This window comes from Corapipo altera, unplaced genomic scaffold (genome assembly GCF_003945725.1).
Source record: "Corapipo altera isolate COAL_440 unplaced genomic scaffold, ASM394572v1 255, whole genome shotgun sequence".
Classification (NCBI taxonomy): Eukaryota; Metazoa; Chordata; class Aves; order Passeriformes; family Pipridae; genus Corapipo; species Corapipo altera.
In genome coordinates, this window is record NW_020884929.1 from 2,479,997 (window position 1) to 2,504,543 (window position 24,547).

Consider the following 24,547-nt stretch of genomic DNA (forward strand, 5'->3'; position numbering starts at 1 on the left):
GTCATTTATCAAATTACAGAAGGAGCTCAGGAGTGCTCTGATGCAAACTCCAGGGGCCCACTTAAACTGCAGAGCCACTCTCCTTTCCTTCTGTGGTGCTGACAAACCAGTTGTCTTTGTAATGTTTGATCACAGCTTACTAAAGGCTCAGGAAATACCCTCACTTTATAATGCAGCCAGTAAATAATTTATTGCAGTCTTATTTTTAACCATATACAAAACAGAGACCTGCCAGAGATCCAAAAGTCTCTTCTTTCCATATTAGAAAGCAAGATTAGGATACAGAAAGCTTCTAAATTAGCAAGAGGCAGTTGACTCCCCAGTAGTTTCACACCAGCTGGGGTGACATTTTCAGTAAGCCAGCAAGGCCAACAGAACGTGCTCTCCAGAAAATCGCTTTGCTTAAATAACTCTGTTCCACATCATCTTTCTTTAAAATCATGCCCCAGAATACAAATGCCAGGGAAAACAAAAACCCTTGTGTGTATATTGGGGTTTGCTGATTGAGAATCAAAGAAATGCACACGGTGTGCAGCACTTAAGCCAATGTTGTCTTTGTGCAAAACTGAAACAGCTTCTACCCAAAGCCTGTGGCAAGGGAGAGGAGCACCAGGGAAAACCTGCACTTCTCCCAGCAGGTGTGAGCACACAGATAACTGCTCAGGCTGCTCCTTGCTCTGGGAAATGTTGGGAGTTTGTGTGACGTCCTTTCATGACATTAAATCCTGCAGACTCCCCCAGACCTCTTCTGTTCTCAGCCTGTCCTACGCCAGCCATCGAATTCCAAAATGAATTCCCTACAGTGTCTTCCTGAAACGAACCACCGAAACAGCTGCCTTTACACAAAGATGTCTTTGCCTGGAATTTAATTTTGGATTATTCATTACAATCCAGGCAGGAGTTGCCAGCAGCATGCCAAGGGAAAAGAGAACTGGGCATGGCATGGCATGACATGTTGCTGGGGGACACCTACAGAAAAGAAAGCCAGTGGGTAGCTCTTTTGCAGGTGTCCTTGGAATTTGAGTGATACAGGTTTGAAAGGGCAGCTCGAGAAATAACCTGGAATTCCAAAAATTGTTGTTAGGGCACAGTGTCTGTCTGTTAGAGCTGTATGGTGGTTACTGCCCTTACACCCAACACATTGACAGCCTGCATTATGATCCCTAAGAATTTGCATCCTCTGGGTTCAGTTTCATTACAGGAATCCGCACAAATCTGTGAAAAGTTGTTTAATGAAATTTGAGTGGAAAAAAATAAAATAAAATGCTCCCCATTATTTGCAATCTGCTTTGGATACACACTAAGCAGGAAGTCATGTCTCCCTATTCATTAGGAAGGCTCACTGAAGCTTGGCTTAGAACTAGTGGTGACATGAGGCAATAGAAACAACTTATGGACATTCATGTGTTTGACATCTTTGTTCACACAGATTAAAATAAAGAGCCAGACAGGCCTTTTTGAAGATGGCAGACGCTGATGATGGTAAAAACACAGCTTTTTCCCTTCTTACAGTGAGAACTTTTTCAGAATTCATGTTAAATTGTTACCACCATACCTCTCACCACTTTCTCCTACTCTGCCATTACCACAATATTACTTATTCCTTTATGTGGCATCCCTGATGCTGAGACAGCTGAGAAACCCAGGGGTTTATTACAGTAAAGAGTATGGAGTGCTTTGTCTTCCTCTAAGCATTTACAAAAAAAAATCCTCACAGCAGCAGGGAGAACACTGGAGAAATGGGATGGATTCCCTTTTCTTCAGTTTTAAGCTCTCCCTGTTTCAAAATCCAGAATTACCCAGTCTGATTATCTTAAACTTTTGCCAGAATCCATTCTCTTTCAGAAAGCTTGGAGTCAAAACTGCCTTGAAGACAACTCAAAGCTACCATTTAAAGTGACTTTAGATGTAAATTATATAAAGACTCTGCATCATAACCCAGCACAAAGGGCCAGAGATGAGAGCAGTGGAGACAGAGCGTGCAAATGTGAGTGCAGGATGGTACCTCACAGACCTCATCCCAGTTTTACAGCCTCATTTCCTGCTCATTTCCTACTCTTCCTTAATCAAATCTATCTGCTTATGCATTTTTAAGCAAAACACTCAGATTGTTTCACTTTTCACTAGAAACAAGCCATTTTTTTTCCGAGCATTTGCTCACAGCCAATGAAGTATTTTTACGTTCCTATTTGTCATTGCATAATAAAGAATCCAAAGTTAGAGTTGGCTCTCCTGCCCTTCAGCTGTTTCTGCTTGGAATGTAATCATGGGTTTGGGAGTAAAAGAGATTAATAGTAATTGGCACAAGCTGCAGAGAGGAAATCTTTGACTAGCAATAAGAAAAGGAAATGTTTACAGCAACAGCAGCTCAGCTCTGGGACAGACTGTTCAGCAAAGCTATAGGATATTCCTGGAGATACTCAAAACTCAGCTGGACAAGTCACTAAACAACTGGACCTAACTTTAAAGCTAGTATTGAGTTGGACTATGACCTCCACTACAATAGTATTTCTAAGTGTTTCAAAATAAATACCAACACTGACACACACAGAGCAGTCCCACAGCTGGAAGCAACCAGGGCACACAGTTTGTAGATGGCTCTGCCATCAAACATTTTACAGCATTCCTCTCTCCCTGCCTGAGGGCTCCATCCCCAATGAAAAGCAGCCATAAAGGGACTGGCAGAGCAGGTCGGCTGCAGCACTGAGGGGAAATGTGAGACAAAGAGGATAAGAGTTTACCTGAGTGTGTCAAAGGAGTCCGAGGGAGAATATGAGGCAGAAGAAGGTGGATTTAGTCCATGTGTATATGCTGATTTGAATCCTCATGTGTCAACTTTCCTTACAACTCCCTATGTTTCAGTAAAAGCCTAATATTTTATAAAACAGGAAAAAAAACACTTCAGAAAGAACCCTTCCCAATGGAATAAGAAAAACAAATAACTCTGCAATGCACCTACGATCTGTCAGCAGGACAGGTCCCTCCTCATCATCAGGAGGGTCACACCTGGTGGGCTGTTGCTGATTTTCTGTGTGCTCCAGACTGGAGACAGAAACAGTACTTCAAACAAGATGTCTAAAAGGAAATCTTCAGGGTTCCTGCTCCTTCATGAGACACTCATTCATTCAATAAGGGGCCACAGTGCAGGTCACTGAAACAGCAACTGAAAAGCAGCTTGGGAGCACATTAGAAATGCAAGGAGCACAGACAAGAGGCATTTACTGTGCCTCTGCTTTTAAAGCTCCAAAACCTGAAGTGTTTCTGATGTTGTGTCCAACAGCCAATTTTTTTTACAGAATATACTGGTAAAATGCAAAAGCTCCAGGAGTCTTTAGCCCACATGTAGCTGCAGGAAGCATTTTCCACAGGAAACAAGAGAGTCCCACATAAATCAAACAGCCAGACCCGTTTCACTGCTATTGAGAAGAGAGATGCTCTGGGGTTCACACCTCACAAAACAAATATATCTGCACAAACAAGGAACTGAGCAAAGGTTTGCCTTCTGCTGCACAAAATTTTTAAGTACTTCAAGGTCATATAAATGAGAAATCTTCTTTCAAAGGGATTTGTCTGGTTTTCAGCAAAACTGTGACTGGAGTCCCCACTTGAAAGAGGGGTTCCAAGGTGTGCGTGGTACTTCAGTGGTGAGATCTGGGCAATTTTAGATGCATTTTCTCCTGGTTTTTCTCCTTAATTATTCCATTTTCAGCCTTTTGGACTCTCAAATCATAATCTTGTGAACCAGCTGGTATTGAATAGCTCTGCTAAAGGTCATAAAGTCATTTTGCATTTATGCCATTACCACAAGCAAGTTCTTACTGTGCAAAATGATTGCTTGAAGTCTTCTTTTACAGAGACTGTGAGCTCAGCCTTCAGCAAGTGTTAACAACTAATTAACTCGGCATTAGTTTACCATACAGTCAGGTCAAAAACATCTAGGAACTGTCCGTTCAGATATATGCAAACTAACAAACTAATTTGCTCTGGTCTACTGAGTGCCTAATTCACCAGTTACATTCTGCATCAGACTAATTTGAGCCAGCAACAGAGTTCTGGTTTTATTTCCATGTGACTTCTATTTGTCTCATCTAAACTGAGGGAAGAAAAACACATCACCCTCCAACATCCAGCCCCACAAAAAACCCCCACCACTTTCTTTAAGGAATGTAAATTAAGACAGGCCAAAAAAATGGCAAACAAAAAAAAAAGGTCTTTTCTCAAACCTCAATAGAAAGAAGAAATTAAATAGCCCAAGGGTACCATGTTCTGTCTTTTTTTAACATTATGAAAGAAAATTTCAGTTCTTGATTTCCAGGGGCTTTCTTAATATATACTGCATTAATTCATCCAAGTTTAATCACAAAATCTAATTTAATCTCACTTATTATACCAGCATGTTAGCATTTCACTTTCTGAGTGTTTGTTTCAGCTGGTTCTATGAAACCATCTAGAAAAACCAATACCTCCTAACATTTTCCTAACACTTCTTATTCAAAACAACATCACATTTCCTTAGTCCCCCACTGAAGTCTCCCTCTCAATTTTCTCTAGACTTATTTATTGAGCCAGGCTAAATATCTGTCACTCATTAAATCATTTATTTTTTTTTCAAAGTTCCAGAGGGTTGTGAGCTAAAGAATATAAGTCTCTTGTGGTACCACCAGACAGCCTCATGTATTTCACTGGGACTTGTAGAGATTACTAGGGTGGAAAATATATTACAAACATCCAAACAAACAAACAAAAGACAATTTTAATTTATTGTCCCACCATGTCATGTAAACACATTAAGGTTTTTCTACCTTCTGTTCACCAGAAAGCTTTTTACCTCTGCTCTCAAAATAATTCAACCACCAGCCAAGAAAGGCCTTACTGATTATCTGCATTTACCTTTTCAAGAAAAGCCAGCCTTGCATTTCATGGGATTATTTAAATGTAAATTCACCATGATGAGGGTCTCTCAGGATAAATCAGGAGGAACTGCACCTGCTACAGGCTAAATTCCTGCCCTCAGTTACTGTGAGGAAGCCACTGGTGCAGGCAGCCACAGATTCACACAGATTTTAAAACTCGTCATTGCTTTTGAGATCATTTGTCTGGCTGTTCAGTGCTCTGATACCAAAAACTACCCAAAGCAGGAAGTACTGTCCCTGAACTCACAGTAGGCAAAGTAAAATAGAGGGTGCAATTCTGGCCAGAGAGGAAGGTCCCACATACCCTACAGAGCAGAGATGGCTCCAGAGTGGGAAGGACAAGGCTGGGAGACTCAGTGCAGCCCTGAAGGAGGAGCCAAGAGGCAGCCCCTTGGTGGGCCTGAGTGGAGGAAGTGGAAGGAAAGCAGCAGGTATTTTTAAATCTGGAACAAATTCATACCCAAATAGCCACAGTATCTAAGACAGTTTGCAAAAAGGTTTTACTGAAGTGGCCTGTTCAAGCCTGTTAGAAGCCACACATTTATCCCACACGATCCCAAGGTCCCAGCAATCTCCATGCCATTAAAAGGGTGCATAATCTTGTTAGATGGGATCTCTCAGAGTCCACACCTGAACAGGTCCCTGTGTAACACACAGTATTCATGTAACGCATCTGGTGCTCTGTCCAGGTCTGATTTCCAGCTGTCAGTGCACAATTGAAATCTCCTGGGAGATCTTCTGGCAATTTCTGAAGCCTGAAAAAGTTAAGGTGCAAGATTTCTTGTTGGACCACACCTGTCTTACAGCTTCAGAGCTCACTATCAATCCCAAATCCAAGAGAAACTTTACCCTCTGTGCAGGCAGTGACCCTGCAGTGGTGCAGATCCCTGGAAGAGACAAGGAAGGCTCTTCTCTGCCTGTCTGCCATTTCTCCACATTAAGCACAGAGGGACTTCTACCAATCAGCAATTCCCTAAGGAAACTGTCACTATGCCAGTGCCCTGTTTTCAATACCCCCCTCTGAAAATGTGAGCATGTACAGAATTTGCTGTTGGGGGATTTGAGTCTATTCAACACCCAGCTAAGATCTCTCTCCAGTTGTACTCAGCTGAGATCCATAAAGCAGAGTATCCATTTAGCTTTATCAAGTACATTACACGGAAGGAGCTAAATTACACGTAATAATAAAGCCAGATGAACTGATGACAAAAGTGAGTCAACAGCTCAATTCGGCTTCATGGAGAAAAATTATCAGTTGATTGTATTTTCCAGCTCAGTAGGTTTGTTTTTTTCCTCAACTATGTATAAGTGTTGCCATTAAAATGATGGATAAGACAACAAAACTTTCCATCTTCCATATATCCAATCAGAATTCCCACATGGCACATGACCTTCAGCAAGTCACAGGCAATACTGGCATGCCAGGAGTCAGCAATTAACATTCCTGGAGCTCTCTGAGCATTCTGTTGGTTTAATAACAGTGATGCCAGAAAAGGGGAAACCATCACTGACTTGCTGTATTGAACCTGGGCAAGATACTTCAGCCTTTGCTTCCACTTTCACACCCTCAAAAATGTCAAAATTCAATTTTCATTTGTGAAAGGCTGGCTCATGGGTTATGCAGGTGGATAATGAGCCAGCTCAGGATCTTGGCTCCATCTGTGTTTTGGTGGAAGAGCTGACAGAGCTCTGACAGGATCAGTGCCTTCCTGGGCATGCTCTAATTCAGATATTAAGCACACCAGTAAACCAGTACTTTTCCAAAGGATTGACATTTGGGAATGGATGTTGTTTCTCTCTGTTCCCATCTGTGAACTTCTATAACATACCCTCTGTTACTGTGACTCATGCTAGGAAAAAAAAAAAAAGATGAGGGAAAAAAAAAAAGCTTACACAGTCTGAGACTGAAAGCAATTTTTTTAGGCCAGCCATGGAGTTCTGCAAGGTTTTCATTACATGAGCATCAAATGAGACTGAAAGGCAATCAAAACCTGCTCTGAAAGTGCCACAAAGTCTTGATTTGTTCCCAAGCCCCTGTTCCCAAGGAACTTGCCCACACTGCAGCTTTTAGTGGTTGACTTGACACCGTTTAACGCTAATCACATCTCTCTCCCTGTAAGCTCTTTGCCACAACACTTTCCCCAGGACCAACAGCGTGTTTATGGAGTAAAACCCACCTCCCTTCATCTGACCCAGCTCCCCATGCAAACCAGCAAGGAATGGTCACACTGCTCCTTGGAGTGGAGACATCAGGGAAGGAATGAAATGTCACCAAGTCACTGTTCCCCAGGACAACCTCAGGGTACCACAATACCCTGAAAACCCTGATTGCTCTAAGGTCCAAATCAAATCATACCCCTAGAATTTAGAGAGGGATAATCCTTTACTACATATTGCTCTGTTCATTCAACTTCTTACAAATAGCTGGTCAAGCACTGACAGTATTGGAAGTGATGTTCTTTTTATATATAAAACCTCATCTCCCAGGAAATTTTAGGGGAAAAAAGAGTGTAGTTAAGCATGTTCAAAGGTCCTTTCATGGACAAAGGCCACTTCTGAATCTGCAGAAAAGGTTTAGACTTTCCTATTGCCAGAGGAGCAAAGAGCAAAATTTCTGAAAAGCAAATTGGTAAGTCACTTCTTTCTTGCCTCCCTACCTGTAACTGCCGTGAAAGCCAGTTACACTTGCACTCAGGGAATGCAGAGCCTACAGCTCCCATGGAAAAGAACATCCAGACATTTTCAAATGGAATAAATGTAACAATTACAGTCTCTCTCTGTAGAGGTCATCAATCGATTGCAGTTGCACTCAGAGTCCCCAGAGCCTCTCTGGCAGAGTGCTCTGACCAAAGCTCAAACTGTTCCATGCCATGTTTCATCCTAACTACTATTTCTAATATGGGACTCTCTAACAAGGTGCCTTAAAGGCTAAACCACATCCAAGTCTTCCAGTGTAGTTCTTGTGTGCTTAAATCCACCAGGACTACAAGCCAGACAGCGTAAGTACAGGTTTTGTGAAAGTTCCCTCAGCCAGTGTTACTCCTCTTACACAAGTCTCACATGTGGCAGTTTAATGTCCCCATTTTGAAAAGAACAACTCCTCCAAGGAGGCTTGGAAAGCTCTGTGCTGGGGACTATCTGACCTTTCCCTCACTGTTGCTGGGGAAGTTGAGTTGACAAACTTGAAGAAGGGAGTTCAAAACCCAAACTGTTCAATTGTCAGGCCTTCAAAAAAGGGAAATTTGTCCTGAGCAAGCAATCTGTGGAGAAAGAAGGGAGAGGAGGAGTTGCAGCTTTTTGCATGTATGGACAAAACTAAATGCAGCTGTTCCCATTGGCAGCTGCAAATAGAATTTAGCCTGCTCATTTCTCACCCCAATGTGGCTGGTACAGGCCAGCCCATGAGATGCTGGGCAGGTTCAGTGTTGGGCATTGAGAGCTGTGGGCACCCTGAAATGTATCAACAGGAGCAAAGGGACAGACCTACTTCTCTTATGTCAGATCTTCGCTGTCCGTCGGCTTGGCATTGCTCCAGGCAAGTGCAAGCCCGGGAAGCCTCTCCCCATCCATCATTTCCAAGACTAGGAACTGGCAGGAATCTGCTGAAAACAAAACTCCTTGAGAACACAGTCTAGCAAACCATTGCAAGCACTTACTAGAAAGGTCTTGTTCACCTACACACACACACAAACCTCATGTGAATAAATGAAACGGGAGGGGATCAGGGAAAAACAGGTGCATGTTCCAAGTTTTCCTTCATTTTTGTTAGTTTGTTTTTCAAATAGGTTTAGGTGAGTCTTCAACTAAAATAGGTTGAGAAACACTGTCCTCTCTTCTCCCCTCCCCAAGGCAGGAACAGCCACATCTCCAACACTCCTTCCAGACTGTTGTCTCCTCTGAATCACTTCAGCTCAGCTCGGAATTCATCAAGGTTACTCCCCAGAGGCTATAAATTAACAACCTCATAATGCAGCACTTTCTTGTGTGGAGAAAGTCTTATAGGAATATTTTAACATTTTTAAGACATGACTTAGCAGGCAGTCAAGAGGAAGATAAATTAATTGTTAGCCAAGCATTAAGAGGAGAAAAATAAAACCTGGTACCTGTCTCAGAGGGTGGGCAATTTAATCCAAGAACTGGCTGTCAGCAGTGACAGGGCTCCCTGCTACATCCCAGAAAAAGCAGCTGGGAACAGCATGAGCCACACACTGTATCTGCTGTAAAACCCACCAAAGAACTTGTTTGCATGAACTGGTCTTTTTATCTTACCAGTGTCACTTGTAGTCACTGTCTCCATAGTGCCATGTAACAACAGGGTCTATAATTTAATCACGTCGTGACGCACTTTTCCTTTCATTTTGCTTCCAAGCTTCCTACCTGGCAGTGTTGCTGGGGGGTCCTGGTTTTTCTAGTCTGAGAGCAGTAAATGACTCTCCTCTTCTCCTGGTTATTCATCAGTTCCAAGCCTTCTCTCCTCCCTTCTTCCTACCAGTCAACTCCCCGTCCCTGAGCAGCTCATAGGTCACAGTAACACCAGGGCTCTGCCTGCACAAGGACTGAAGCAAATTGTGAGGAGGGATCTTTGGTGTAAATGTGTTGTTAACCTGAGCCATGAGTGCTGTGAGGGCTGCTTGGATCCCACCCTGCAACACAAGAGCCTGGTAAGACAGACTGAGACAAACAGCAAGAGGCTTCAGATAAATACACATCATGATCCATCAGCCTCGAGTGGAGGTGACACAGTGGGTCCTGAGCCAAGGCAAACCACAAAGTAAACAGGTTAAATAATCAGGCAATCATTTTGCCTGGGTTTTGTTTCCTGTAGCCAGAGGATGTCTTTGATGGATGGCAGTGTGTTTTTACCCACTGTAAATGGCACTACAGGGTGGTTGCTGTATAATACCCTTAAGGTTAACAGATGTTTTATACCAGCTGTGTGGGAGAATCACTGTGATGCTCTTCATGGAGCAGCAAGTTACATTACCTGGAGATAAGATTTTAAAACATTTTATAGATCCTGTTAACATAAAGCATGAAGGAAAAGGAGAGGGAGTGTAGGTAAAAAAAACCCACAGGAGCAAAAAAACCAGTTTCATTCTTCCTTCCAAGTCTGTATCATCTGATACCATGTCTGTATCATCATTAAAGGAAAATCTTGGCTGTGTCCAGTAAGGAACAACCTGGGAGAGACCCATTTCAAGTGAAGCCCACATGGGGGTCTGCATGTAATATATAATGCAAGCACTGCTACTAAGATGGTGAATACAATAGAAGTGTAAGCTGTGACTGAACACTGGCTCACCTCTTTGTTAGCAGCAGTGGATGGCAACGGTGGAAAGTCAGTTTTAAACACTAAGCTGCCATTGCTGAAACACACCAAAAATGAATGCACTTCTTTTCCTTTTATTTTAGCATTCATAGTCACTTGGTGCCAGCACAATCATGATCTATAAACTCTTAATTTCCTCCATTCATCCTTATCATCAGAGAATTGTTTTCTGAAAGTAAACATAAAGTGCCAGAAGGATGAGCACAGATAAACAGGCAAAATAACTAATGAAGTTTTAGAGGCATCCAGAGTAAATTCCCTGATTTAATATTTCTGCATACAAAGCAGTCAGCACGAAAGAACACAACATGTGCTGAATACACAGAGTAAGGCTTCTAATGACATTGCCACTGGATTTCAGAGGTGCTGTTGTGCCTTTTAGGCCTCATTATATGCAGTTTGTAGCCTGTTATTGAAGGAGGCTTTGAGAATAGGAAGGGTAAGAGGGAAGCACATTTACTGCAAAGTGCGCGGAAATAAAAAGCCAACCAGTGTAGGTGGGACTTTTTGCCTTCATAGATGTGTGTAAAAGAAAGACCAAGACCAGGACCTCTTGTTTTACCATTGTGCTACCTACTGAAATTAAGGTTAGAAGTAGCCAAAAGTTAAAACCATGAGACTACTCTGTGGATGGAATTCTATGTGCATATACTCTAGATCCGGGAGGATTGATGAGCCCACTTCCCACAGACACCAATGGAAGATTACTTTGGCCCTTTCCTAATGTAGTAGCACACTAGATTAGTGTCTTACACCATCCTTCCTCTTTCCTGCTCTCAGTTTGTTATCAAATCATACACAACTGGTTGAAATAAAAAAAAATTAAAAATATTATCTTTCCTGTCCTTTCTGCTCCATGAGAGTGATGAGTTTTTCTTGCTAATTACGCAGTTACTTCCTAAAATATCAGATCCTCCACAGCCTTTCCATTTCTTTACACAGTGTAGGGCAGTCATGCTGTTGCTTGAATAATATGAAATAACCTCCCAGGCTCACTAAAACATGGTAATAATTCAGGGACTGCAGGTGAGAAATCTCTGCATATGAAATAATACTGGCACAGCAAAATCTGTTCCACTAAACTCACAAGTTATAAATGCATGAGTTTAACAAAAACAGATTTTCTAATTTTTCCTAACTGTGACTGGGGTGGAATACTGGAGGTTGTCTGTGCTCAGATTGCAGAAGGGAAATGCTTAACATTAATAAAAATGTCATGTGTGTAAACCCAGCTTCTGTTTCCAATAAAGTTCACTAGTCTCTCTCATTTCATAGCACACACAAAATTATATTAAAGGATCCTGAAAATACAATAGCAAAAAATTCAATTGTTTGACTAATGCTTTAGGTTGAGGAAAGCAATCTGAAAGAGGTGCAAAAAACCCCCAAAATATTAAGCAAGTGATTCAAGAGAGAAGGGAAATCTTGAGCAGCATCATGACCTGCACAAGGTTACTTGGAACAACAGCACCATCCCCTGCCTGCACGGCGAATGGCACAGGCACTGTCTGGAGAACGGGACTCCTGTCCCATTTGGGAAATGGGAATTCCACTCACTCTCACTCACCCTATCGACACCCAGAGGAACTCGAGCTGTAAACTACAGACACCAAAAGACTGGGCGCAAACCTCTCCACTCAGCTCTTTTGCTGATTACAGCAAAGCTTCTTGAAGGCACGACGAGAAAAAACCCTTGTGGTTTGTTTGCAGCCACTCTGTGGGGTTGCAACGTTTCTGTAGATGCTTCGTTGGACAGGGACAAAACAACCACGTGACTGGAAGCTTTACTGAGACAAAGAGATAAAGTCAGAAATGCAACATCAGGAGCAGTGACCTGCAGATACCTGACAGGTGACTTACCTACAAAATTCTTTTGAGTCACATACCTACTCCAGGCTCCGGATTCTTTTTCAACAACATTATTTTTGATACCATAGTCTTTCTGAGGAACTTTTTTTTTTCATTTCAAACTTGCAAGACACAGAAAGGGTTAATTACAGAAGAGAAAGTTACTATTTCTGATGAAAGCCATCCAGGGCAGCTCCATGTTCTGCACCAGCCACCTCACCTCTCCTCGAATGCCAAATGGAGGCAGATAAAAGCCTGCCTGTTACAAATGTATAGCTATGGGTATATGTGGATAAGCTGGCTGATGTTTGATGTATTGAACACTAAATCAAAAAGGAGTTACTGCTTAGAGCTCCTCATGCGTAATATTGCCTTGTTCATAAATTATTGCTTTCAAGACAGGTTTGAGTAAATAAATGCCCACAGCAATTCCAGCTGTCAGTGTGGAAGTGCGATAAAGAAACAATAAGAAAATAGCACTTCTCAGGAATATAAATAAAGCAAAATCATAATTTCATATGCATCAATAGAAAACTGAGGGGAAAATCAAGTAAAGAAGTTAATAAAGATCACTTCCCCCCCCCCCCAATACACTACGTCTGCAATAGTGCAAAGATAAAGGTGTGATGAAAGCAAATAAAGAGTTTAATATTTCTCATGGTAAAATAGGAGGTCCTAAAACACTTTCTCCTGTGGGAGGAAGAAGGACAAAGAAGGAAGGGCAGTAGGCTTTTCAGGCAAAACAATATTTGATTTACTGAAGTTTGCTTTAAAACAGATTCTTCATGGATAGCAAGGGCTGATTTTAGTGCTCATGCTCCAATTGACTCCTGACTTAGCAAAGAGCTTGATGGGATTTCTCAACACAAAGTTGTGCCAGAAACCAACAGAACACAGATTTTCATGAATCAAAATCAGAAGATGGAGAGGAAAAAAACCCAAACACACCAATGATTAACTACTGCCAAAGGAAGTAATTAATTCATTGGCAGCTGTAGCTTAAAAGCTCTCTTAGGAATGTGCTGTACTGGAAATACCAAATTCTGTATTCATAAAAGGGTGTGACATACTAGATACTAGAAATATTATAATTCAATAACATTCCTTCCATTTTAATTAGACTTCTTAAAGAAAGTTTAATTACTTCAAAAGGGAATTTCAAACACTTCTGCTCACTTGCATCCTAAAACTTTCTGCAGATGTCTGATATTATACTGACCCCAACAACTTCTGTTCAGAGTTACTACTTACAAATTCTGGCAGTAATTTAGATCATTGCATTCAAGCCGTAAGCATCAGGTTTGTGACAATGTTCAACCCTTGCTGCAAGAGCTTCACCAAAATCTACAAGAGGACTGATAACAGATCATGGAGATCAGATGCTACCTTCCCAAGAATTCCAAAGGACCTGAAAGAAGCTGAAAAATTAAATACAGTTCCTAATCTCTGAAGCAGTAGAAAGTAGTGCCTTAGCAAAGATTTCTGTGCATGATTTTGCCTTGGCAAATATTAAATCACTTTAAAAAATTACTAAAAAAAAGTAACCCACAAACCCCCAAATCCATAAGTCTTGAATTTGGACAAAAAGAAGCAGGGTGGAGAAAGAATGAAAGTGAGAGTGCATGAGCAGGAAAGAGGGAGTGCATGTCTGTGACAGAATGGAAAACAGAGAAACTTTGAGAGTGGATAAGGCCTTAGTTGACATATTTACTTCTCAAAAAAGCTTTCATATTATACATTGAAAACCAAGTACTTCAGTAGCAGGAGATCATGACAGTACTAATTCAGAATTACAATACAAAAATTAAAACTTTAAGTTTATTCAATAGGAAAGTTTTAAAGGCCTTAATAACCTGTGAAGAATCAATCTGAACAGGACTATTAGAAAGTGCAGTTTTCACAGCTGATGTATGGGACTAATTGATAAGCTCAGTTTAGAACCAGGGTGTTCAGCCCTTATAAAGCATGAGACAGAAGCCTCTTTCTTCTCCTTCACACATGTCAATTTAATTTTCAGTGTCAGTCACAGATGATGAACTAAACCAGAGAATTTAAGGCAGCCCATGTGACAGGTTGGTGCTTCTCTGAGCCTGTGCTTTGCTCCCTGCTAACCTGATGAGAGTGGTGCTGCAGCCATCCTCTTGTCATCTAAGATCCCTGAAGAACTCATCACTATCTTCCCATCTCTTCTTCACTTGCTTCCATCCCAGAAATCTTTGGCTGGTCCTAAAATGCAGCATCTGCTCTACTCTGGCACTGTGCAACAGCTTCCCTTCCTTCCCCCAGCTTCAGAGAAGAGAGAAACAAAGCAGCACAAAATGAGAATGCAATGCCCAGCAAGCACCAGTAATTTGGTTTCCCAGCTACACTGAACAGCAGCACCACCATATACTAGGCTAGACAGGAAGATGAAGAGCTGCAAAACATCATATATGTCCTCAGAAGCCTGAAAAACAGTAGGAAATATTTACCAACAATTTGGAGCAGTGATATCATATGAAAGGGAAAATAGATTCAAAACCACATACAACTGTGATAAGAGGGGAAAAATTTATTGGTCCTTTAGATTTCCAATGATTGCTCATATTATGTTCAGCAAACTCATTCAGACATTACATACAAAGGATATCTTTGCTTTGTTTGTCATGTTAGAACAGGCTTAACATTTGGTGGAAATGTATGGAAAAAAGGATAATCTTCAAACGATTAGTGCAATACATGATTACTTTTTCCTATTTCAGCAAAAACACTTGCAAAGAACTTGGTCCTCAGCATCCATCTTCCATGAAGATGACTCTCATATCACCAAAGGCACTTGAAACTCCTGTAAGTTGGGATGTGGGGAAGAAGGGATCACTTGGCTAACAATATGCTCATTCCTAATAAGTGCAATGCCAGTATAAATTCAAGCAGCCACAAAGCATTAAGGTATAAAAACTTAGGTAGACATGCCAACTATGGGGTGCAAAGCTGGAGTACAAGAGATCCTGGGTGTCCCCGTTACTCATCGTCGCCACCACAGAGCAGCAGCAGGGCTTTCCTGTAGTCCCCAGACGTGTCTTTCTGTGAACACACAGAGCAGTCACTGTGAGTCACCAACACACACACCAGCCAAGGAGGGCCCCAGCACAGCACACCCACAGGAAATCCACAGGGATGACTCTCCACTCAGGAACGACACGAGGAAATCCTCTGCCTCTCGTACATTTACACGGATGGACTTTCAGAAACATAAAAACCTCCAAAAGCTTTACTGTGACTGAGCAGCCCAGGGTTTATTCAAATACATTTATCTGCAGGGAGGAAGTCCAAAGGAGAAGCCTCAAAGCAGCACCAAAAGCAACACATTTGATGAGCAAAGTGCACCTGCCACGGCTTACAAAGTCCCCAGTCCTGCTCCTGGCAATCAGTGGGAAGCTCTGATACAAAATCCACAGGACAGCTGTGTGGGCAGGACTGGCAGTGCCAAAAGCAACTCCACCCAGCCTAATCAAGGGAGCATAATGTCAGGAATGACAACAGAAAATTGTAAAAAGTAGCATTTAAAAATAAAACAAGAAGAAAATCCTAGGGGAAAAAAGCATTTTGGCTTCAACTGTGCAGCAACAGCTGGCTCTGGATTCCTCACTGGCTCTTTCCCTTCCTGCCCCTTTCCATCATTCAAAGGAGATTATGATTCAGACTGGTTCCACAGTGAAATGTTTTCCACTTGGAAATGGTGTCAAAGGTTCCACACCACAACCCAAGATTTTAACTTCAACCTCACAATAATTCATACTCCCAGCCCCAACGCCGTTTTTCTGGAGCCAGCACCATCTTTGAAGCACTGACTACAAGGCACCCAGGCAAGAAAAAGGAAGTGAAGCAGTAGCTAAAAAGGGTGTATGAAAAATTGTCATTTCAGAAACCCACAGCATCTGTCCTAGTGAACACTGGAAGGAAACCTTTAGCTTCCCATAGGAAGTGTCCCCTGCTTAAACAATGCAACGTGGTGCTCGCCAAAAGTGCAGAGCCACCACATCATTCCGAGTTTAATGTGTCATCCAGCTCTACTCACATCCACCTCCTCCCAAGAAAATACGCTGTGACAACAATGCCACCTCAATCACCCCTGTGTTCCCTGACAACAGAACAGTCATTTTACCTGAATCATTTGAAACAAGGATTTTGCGAAGTTCTTCCTGAATTCCCGCCTAACATCCAACAGATCGATTTCACTCCTGGAAACCATGACTCTGATCAGGGTGTCATCATCAGTGCCAGCCCCCTGCAGAGAAGAGATTCAAGATGAGTCAAATATGAGTTTGCTTTGGACAGAGGCTGCAACAAAACAGCAAATACAAACAACCAGGGTACAACAAGAAAGCAACAAGTGGCATCTCAAATCAAGCCTGTATTACATTCCAACTCCAAACCAGAGAATACTGGGACAGTATCACAAGACATTCACACTGCAATGTGGAGAACAGAGGACTGGCCCTGCAGGGTGCTCTAATCCTTGCACTTCTGTCAAGTGCCATGTGGTCAGACCTCTCATTTCATGTTTCATCTCACAGGCTTCAACTGTGAATGCCCAGATACATGCCAAATAACCCAGTTCCAAGGTTACACAGCAGGAGAACTGATCACCACAATCAGCATCACGTATAAATCAGCCTTCCAATGTACTCTGAGACTGCAGAACAGCAGCCAGTTCTGCAGTGGGGCACAGAAATCCTAACAGTGACTAATACAAAACACGTAGCATTGTACAGCAAGACACAGCAGAGCAACTTGTTCCACGGACCATTCAGCTGTTTATTATGAAGGCAAACTTTATAAACCTTTTCCAACCACACAAACATGCTCCACTCTTTTATTCATCTTGATTACTTCAAGCATTTGAAGTTCCTGTGCTGGCAGGCTGGGCAGACTAAATCCTGACCCCTGTGCTCAGACAAGGCAGACTCCACACAAGCTGAAGCGATACAGATGTCCATGTGCTGACCTGCTCATGCACCTCAGGGAAGGACCTGGCAGAGCCCCCACGATCATCTTCATGGTCACTCAATCCTTGGACTGGGTGCAACATTCTTGGATTACACCTAAAAATGCCCTAAGGCTGCTCAGAAGTTATGCCATGAGTCCAGTGGTTTCTGAGTAGGATTTGACATTAGAATCCCGTAAAAGCCGAGCTCTGCCCCACCTAATCATGAAAGCAAACTCTGCTCAGTGTTGAACTTTGTCATGCCAAATCGATAAATTAGAAGTGAAAACTCCTCTGCCAAAGTAATAATTGATGAAGAGCTTTCTTATCTGAAGTGCTTAATGATTTTTATTAATTTTAAAAAAATTAATTGGGGATCTCATCAGCACACGTTCTTCAGGCTCCTCATAATAAAAGTCTACAAGAATCTAAACCCTCCAGGAAAATGGTATTCTTTAAAAAATAAAAATCAATAAATAAGAAAAAAGCAATCCTCCTCATACAGCTCAGCGTACTGGTATAATAGTTTGTATTTTTCACCTGAACCATATTTTACATTGGTATCTATAAAAGCAGTAAAGCAACTTTTAAAAATTAAGCCATCGTTTTGTGTCTTATCACTAATTCTCATGCTGACACCTCATCAACACAACCATCTGGTGACAAACATACCTCAAGGTTTTCCAGCAACGGGAAGGGAGGAATTCTTCAGGGGAGCTGGGAACTTGCCTGAAAACAACAGACTACCTACCTTAGCTTTAATTAATATTATCCACTGGGAGTTAAAAATGCAGTTTTCCCTGCTTATCTCTTCCCATCCAAGAGAAGGCAAAGCCAACAGGAACACAGATGTGTTGCTAATGTGATTCCCCTGCATAAACTCTTGTAGCTGTTTAAGCCTCTTTCCTTTTCCCTGATGAGTTTTTTTGCCTTCTCAAAACAGGATGAGTAGTAATTAAAACATGTTTCAAAGCTAACTCTGCCTTCAGTCTGTAACTACCTTCAAAACAAAGAGCACTAATTTGCACAGTTTACAGTTCAGGTTTTGGTTGTCTTTACTTCCTCAGTACATCCACCACCTAAAGATATTGTAGACTTTATTCAGCTGAAAGTGCCAGTGATGTCACCAGATATTTTCTAATGTAACAGCATCAAGTCAAGAAACAGCTGATGAGACCATAAATGATTTACAGTCTGACAAACCTATGAAGAATTCAAAGTAAACCTTATGAATTGTTTGTATCCTCTCTCAGATCTGCGTGCCCTTAACCTTTTGCAGAAACTTAGTTGCCAACAGCATCCTGTTGGTACTTACAGTGAAAGAAGAAGCCAAGAACAAGCAAAAGGGAGAGGAATTGTAGCTGGAGGAGATGGAAAACATGTACATACCTTCATGGAGTAATACAGAGTCTCAGCAAAATAGGCAGGCACACTTCGGATGCATTTCACTGAGAAAAAGGCAAATGGTTGAATTACTGACTGTTATTCAATACAGGACAACCCTCCATTGCCAAGGCAAGGTGTGTGTTACTGGGTCATTCTCTGCAGTGTGGACAATTAAGTGTCCAGTTGTCACCTGCTCTGTTCCTCTGTTACAGCTCTTTGGGTTCTGGGAGTTAGAATATACCATTTATTTCTAATGGAAAAGATACTTTCCTAGTCAAATTCTACTCCCAGACACGAATTACCACCACACTGTCCTAGATGAGCTGCCAGGAATCCTAAATTTTTGTCTCACGTGCAGTTCACCACCTCCCCTCCAGCCCCCCCTCTGATAAAGGAGAAATAAAGGCCTATTCTCTAGATACCAAAATAGACCCCAGGTGATTAACTTCCAAAAGGAACCGTGTTTTCATGCCACTTCCTGTAACAACTGCCATTTAAAGAGGCCTGGCAGTAGGCAAAGAAGGCCAGTTCTAGATCTATTAAGACTTAATTACCAACTGCCAAAAGCAGCTTCTCCAAGTCACCAGAGGTTTCTCGGTCAATGGTCTCTTCAATTTGGAAGCCAGAAATAGTCATGTACTTGTCAAACACTGCAAAACACAAAGTGTCCTCAGTCAGGTGCACGGCCAGCATTCCTCCCTGTCCCTCCCCAGTGCAGGATAATGCCATCTGGGTATCATTCTTCCCTCTGCCCCACTTTCCTACTGGATGGTTACCACCTAATACATCCCTCCACCTTTATTTCCAATGGCCTAAACATCCCGGTCAAACGGACTTATGAATGGATAAGGAGCAGGGGAAAAAAAAAGTATTGTCTCTTTATTAACAGCTAATAGAACTATGCACTTATACATGAGCTGGCTTTCAGGCAGAATTTTCCAGGCACACAGGAACCACACCACCTACCCCTCCTGAGGTGGGAAACGCTGCGGGTTCCCAAGATGGTGATGAACTTTTCTTCATCTGTTCCCCATTTCAGCTCCCCAGCTCTAAACAAGACCTGTTGAGAATTCAAGAGATCAAAACAGCAGCATTTGTCATGTGTCCACACACCCTGTGAAAAAGCTCCATTTGTCTCACTCTAAGGAGCATTAAACTTACTAACAAGCTATAGCTGGAGGGGGAAAAAAAAACAAAATAAAATTGCCAAGCATTGAACTCATCTTAGAAATAAAAGAAATAATCTGGAATCGACTGTGAAAGCATTTACATGAGTAATGCTGTTTAAGGCCCTCAAACCGACTGCACAAAGCCCTTTCATAACCCTGAAGTTTTCTGGAACTGGGATAATACAGCAAATAAAATCTATTCCCAATACTGCTTTTTCTGCCCTTTTTTTCCTCCCCTTTTTCAAATCAGACTAGGAAAACTTTGTCACACATGGACTCTCCAATGGCAGATCCATGCTAACTTGGCCCAGGAGGAAGTTTTCCAACATGGAGGGGAAGATGGATTTAGAAACAGATTTGTGGGCTGATAATTCTTAGTCATATGAAGCCAGATTTTTATCATTTTATCATTTTAGCACATTCATTGCTCTGAAGGCAAGTAATTCTTGATGCAAAGACCAACCCTATTCAAACCACATTTGTGACTCTCCATGTTCTTTTTAATACCAATTGTACAGAGTAAAATAGGGTTGGAGAGGAAAAAGCTACTAAAGCCTTCACTGCAAGTATATTTAATTAAAAAAAAAATATGCTAAGTTCTCCAAATGAGTACCAACACTCTCCATCCAGTAGCAAATGAGCAGTCCCAGTACAGCATTTAGAAATGTCAGGAAAACATTTATTTAGAGATACTACAAGTTGTAAATTATATTTTATGCGAGCTTTAGGTTTTTACCTGCCTTGCTGCTGGGCAATACCCAAAGGGTACCTCAACTGCATAACTTTAAAGAAGTGATATTCACAAAATCTTTTCCAAAAAGTTAAACTTTCTCCTTCATGCATTCTCAGAAAAGTCCCCCAACTGCTTTGAATTAATATTTATTAATCATAGACCCAAAAAATTAAAAATCATCACTGAGCAAAAATCTTGCCTTCAATCCTTTCCAGAATATCAGGTGACTCAATAAAAACACTGAAAAGTCAAAAACAGTCTAACATTTGCAGAGTCATGCACCTCAATTCTGACCATCTGTACCTGGCAACAGTAATTATAAAATTACTGAACCTGTTCCAGCTCTGTTGGATGGTGAATGTAAAGTCCATTGACTCGAGGTCTCAGCTCAAACCAAATGTACACAGCAAACCACAGAGGCCATTTAGAAACCCAGGACTCTTTCAGCATTTAGGTGTGGTGCTTCCTAAATTTAGATGCTCATTTCAACTCAATTAAAGAAGTCAAAAGGAATCTGCCTCCCAAGACTGACACTTTCATGAAGCAGTCTAGTTCATGATTCAAACACTTGCCCCACTAATTTTCAAGCTGCAATTTCCACAGGAAATTAACTTTAATAGCAGGAGAACAAGGCTTTCTGAATTTAAGTAACAAAGGACAGGCCTGTGCCAGCTCCATCTTGCTGTGCTATCAGGGGAATGCTTTATTGATCTGATATTCTGCTTTTACTCTTTGTCACCTTGAACAACCTGTGTATTTTCTTCCACTTCAACAGTCAATCTATGAGAGCAAAACGTCCACCCCAGAAATAACTGAGAAGAAATGTGTATTAAGGGAGTTGTAACCAAATGGGTGAAATATTGACCATCACTACAACTAACAATAAACCAAGTGGCACCCAGCAAGAGACTGCACCGAGGACACTAATTGGCTGCTGGTGTTCCTTTTCATCCAGAGCACAGGTTTGGAGAGCAGTCATGGACAGTGGATTAAATTCAGAGAGCAGCTCAAGTCAGATACTAAGGAATGAGCTGTTCATGGCTCTGAGTTTTCCAGCAGTGGATCCCTCAGCATCACAAAAGCTCAGCAATTATAACTCTCCCTTTCCAGTGACCTAATCACTGTTTCATTCAGGCATCTCTTTAAATAGTAACCAGAAGAAGATGTGCCAAAAATTTTGACCCCATTGTTTCAGATTTTCACACTTCTTTTATCCAGAACTTATAAAAGCACAGGAAAACATATTAACAAACACACACAGAGAACCTTAATTTCTCTCTCACATTTGAATTCTAGTTGTATACCCTCTTTGCAAGATAACTTGTACAAATGCCCCAAAATTGAAGTCATTCACCCACCTGAGCATCCTGCTCAACAAGACTCTCATCAACTCCAACATCAGGATCTCTGTTTGCCTGAAGAGAAATTTTAAAAGGTGTTAAACTGAGGAACTGAAAGTTAAGTCAGAAGCACACTTATCTGTTATATTCAGACTGTAAGAGTTACTGTGAGAAGTCAACCCCTAATCCAAAATCCTCTTATTTCTCCCTTCTCCGTGCAAATGGGACTGTATGAAATAAATGTTCTCTTCCCATTTTGCCTTCAAAACCCCACAAAGCAGTGTCTGCTACACCCGTGGGCATCAGTTCAATTCTGTGGCATGGAAATGACTCATAACAGAGCTCAAGACTGACCCTGCCAGTCAGAGGAAGTAACTCAGCTCCAACCCTGCCTGTCACCAGGCCTACCTAGAACCCAGCTCAGAAAGCACAAAGTGACATGAGTCCACAGAAGTGACAGTCACACACACAGCAAGACACTGACCTGCAGCAGGACCACCAGCATCCTCTGGAAATGGCCTGATGTTTCTCCTGTGATCTTGTCCTCCAGGTTGGCCTCATACTCTGCAAAAGAGCAATACCCATTCACCACCTCACAGGCTTCCTCACTGTTTTGAGGAGACAGCAAGGAAAAGCAAAAAGTTCACCTGACTCACAGCTTGTAGAATCATCTATCAGAAACATCTTTAACAGCCAGGACCTACAACCTAACATTACTGTAACAGAGGTGAAAATAGAGCACCTCACCCCTAGTATCAGGAGCAGATTACTCAAAATATTTTAAAGTACAAGGTGACATGTAGAGATTCAGCTCTTGAGGATGCAGATCTGAATTTAGGTTAATATACAGCAGTCTCAAACTGTACAAAAACCATGAGCCCAGACAAGTCTAGTACTAATAAATTTTGCCCCTGAGTTTGGACTCAAAATTTGTTAAGACAAGAGAATTTCTTGTGTGGTAGGAATCTGCATAAAGGTAAAAAAAATATGTTGAATTAAACACTGCCTTAAAAAAAACAACTCCACAAACACAGGGTAAAAGCACTCCCGTGGGCAGCCAAATAGTTGCACCTGCTTTTGCACAAATGCATTTGAACAGAACACTGAGAAAAAGGCAAAAAAATCACTTCTTTATTTTATATAATCACACTTTTCTGGTTTCCAATTACTAAAAATCACCTTTCAGTCAAAGGGATGGAAATGATGGGTAGAAGAAATGCATTTGAAAGAATTTAAACTATAAAGCACAAAACACCATAACCTGCGCTCATAGCCCTGAAATAAAAACTATTTTAGTTTTACAATTTAATTTCTTTTAGTTTTTTCCTTAGTTTCTTTCAATATGAAGTTCTGCAACACAGCAGGAAGAATTCTCTCTTATTCAACACATCCATCAGTTCACAGGTAGAACTTATGTGAAAGATGAGCTAAAATCATACTAGAAGGACTGAAGGGAGACTCTTTATTTTATACAGAAAATTACCTTGCAGATAAACCTGTTTAATCTGCTGCACTTCCGCGGGTGTTCTGGAGGCAAGAATTTCAATCAACACTTTCTCATTGGTTCCTGCTCCCTGCAGGGGTGCAAGTATCAATCAGTTGATGGAACAGCAAAAGGGAAACAAGAATTCCCTTTGGGAATCAAAAGCAAGCACCAGTTCATGCACTTGGACCAAATAAAGAAAAAAATATTTTCTTCTTTCTGGTATATTGTGGGGGTATTGAAAAGAATTTCTTCCAGTTCTGACTTGACTGTTTTCAAAGTCAACCCAACAATTAGCAAAGGCTCCCTGCTGCAGGACTCAGATGGGCCCTTCCATGTTCAAGCACGGCCTCAGTTCTTTGCTGCCACAGTCAATGAGATCCAGAGAAGTGAGTGAAGAGAGTTAAGTTTCCATCTCAGCTCTAGTTCCTGTGCTGTCTGTCATCAGGCATCTGTCATCAGGCGATACACATACTCACAGAGCCACCCAGCAATGGTCTCCACCCTTCTGTGAACTGTGCTGTTAAACAAACCCTCTCTTCCACTGCGAACACACAGAATTGCTAATCCAGATAGTTTAGGCTGTTGCACTCTAATTACAGCAGACACAACAGACACTCTCACTTTTACAAGGATAAAAGCTACAAAAGCCAAGCCAATATCTTGTTTCCACAAGTCTGACTCTACTTTGTATGAATAAGCCATTGCTCTTTTGCTTACAAAGGAGTCATTTCACAAAAGCAACACTGAAATGCAATACCGGGCATTTTTTTGCTTCAGTGCATTATTTACAACCTTTCCTGTAAGAAAAGCATCAAATACTAACTGCATGCAAAAGATATGTAACTGCACACAAAGCTATTCAAAACACAAACCTGCCAGGTTACATGGAATCATTTACAAAACACAGAGTGTTTCAAGAATGTGCCTACTCACCAGGTGAGGCAGGCACAGTTACATCAACTCTAATCTAAGGAGCAGCAGTGAAAATTGATGGGACAACCTTCAGCACAGAGTTAATGCTCACAGTTATCCTGTACAAAAGTCCTCTATCACATCTCCTTTTCTGTTATTCCCCCTTTGCTGAACCCCAGCCAGTATTGACATCCTTTCCTGTGCAGGCACATTCTCTGAAATCGTGTGATCTTGTGTTTAATATCTTTTTTTTTTGTAAGTGACAAGAACAAAACCACTCTTGTTTCACTATCTCTATTCCCCCTCCTACGCGCATCTGTTCTGTCATTTCCCACTCAGTCTTTGACTCCCAAATCAATAAGAGGAACTTGGAAATACAGGGTTTTTTTCTTTTAATCGACAAGGCCCTTATCGGTTTCTTTGTCAGGTGTCATCCCCCCCTTCCCCCAATGCACATAAAGACAT

The 24,547-nt window shown here is 41.6% G+C and overlaps 1 protein-coding gene across 4 annotated transcripts in view; it reads right to left on the reverse strand.

The window, feature by feature from the left end:
- Positions 1–14,621: 14,621 nt before the first annotated feature.
- The window catches only part of ANXA5 (annexin A5), a 42,056-nt gene continuing 32,130 nt past the window's right edge, over positions 14,622–24,547 (reverse strand). For all 4 annotated transcript variants that reach the window (XM_027658889.1, XM_027658887.1, XM_027658886.1 and 1 more), the window contains 8 exons: positions 23,168–23,258; positions 22,169–22,248; positions 21,703–21,759; positions 19,409–19,502; positions 18,997–19,092; positions 18,446–18,504; positions 16,235–16,357; positions 14,622–15,153 (listed from right to left, as the gene is read on the reverse strand). In XM_027658889.1, coding sequence (XP_027514690.1) covers positions 15,091–15,153; positions 16,235–16,357; positions 18,446–18,504; positions 18,997–19,092; positions 19,409–19,502; positions 21,703–21,759; positions 22,169–22,248; positions 23,168–23,258 — 663 coding nt within the window. In that variant the 3' untranslated portion in view covers positions 14,622–15,090. The remainder of the gene's footprint in view (positions 15,154–16,234; positions 16,358–18,445; positions 18,505–18,996; positions 19,093–19,408; positions 19,503–21,702; positions 21,760–22,168; positions 22,249–23,167; positions 23,259–24,547) is intronic.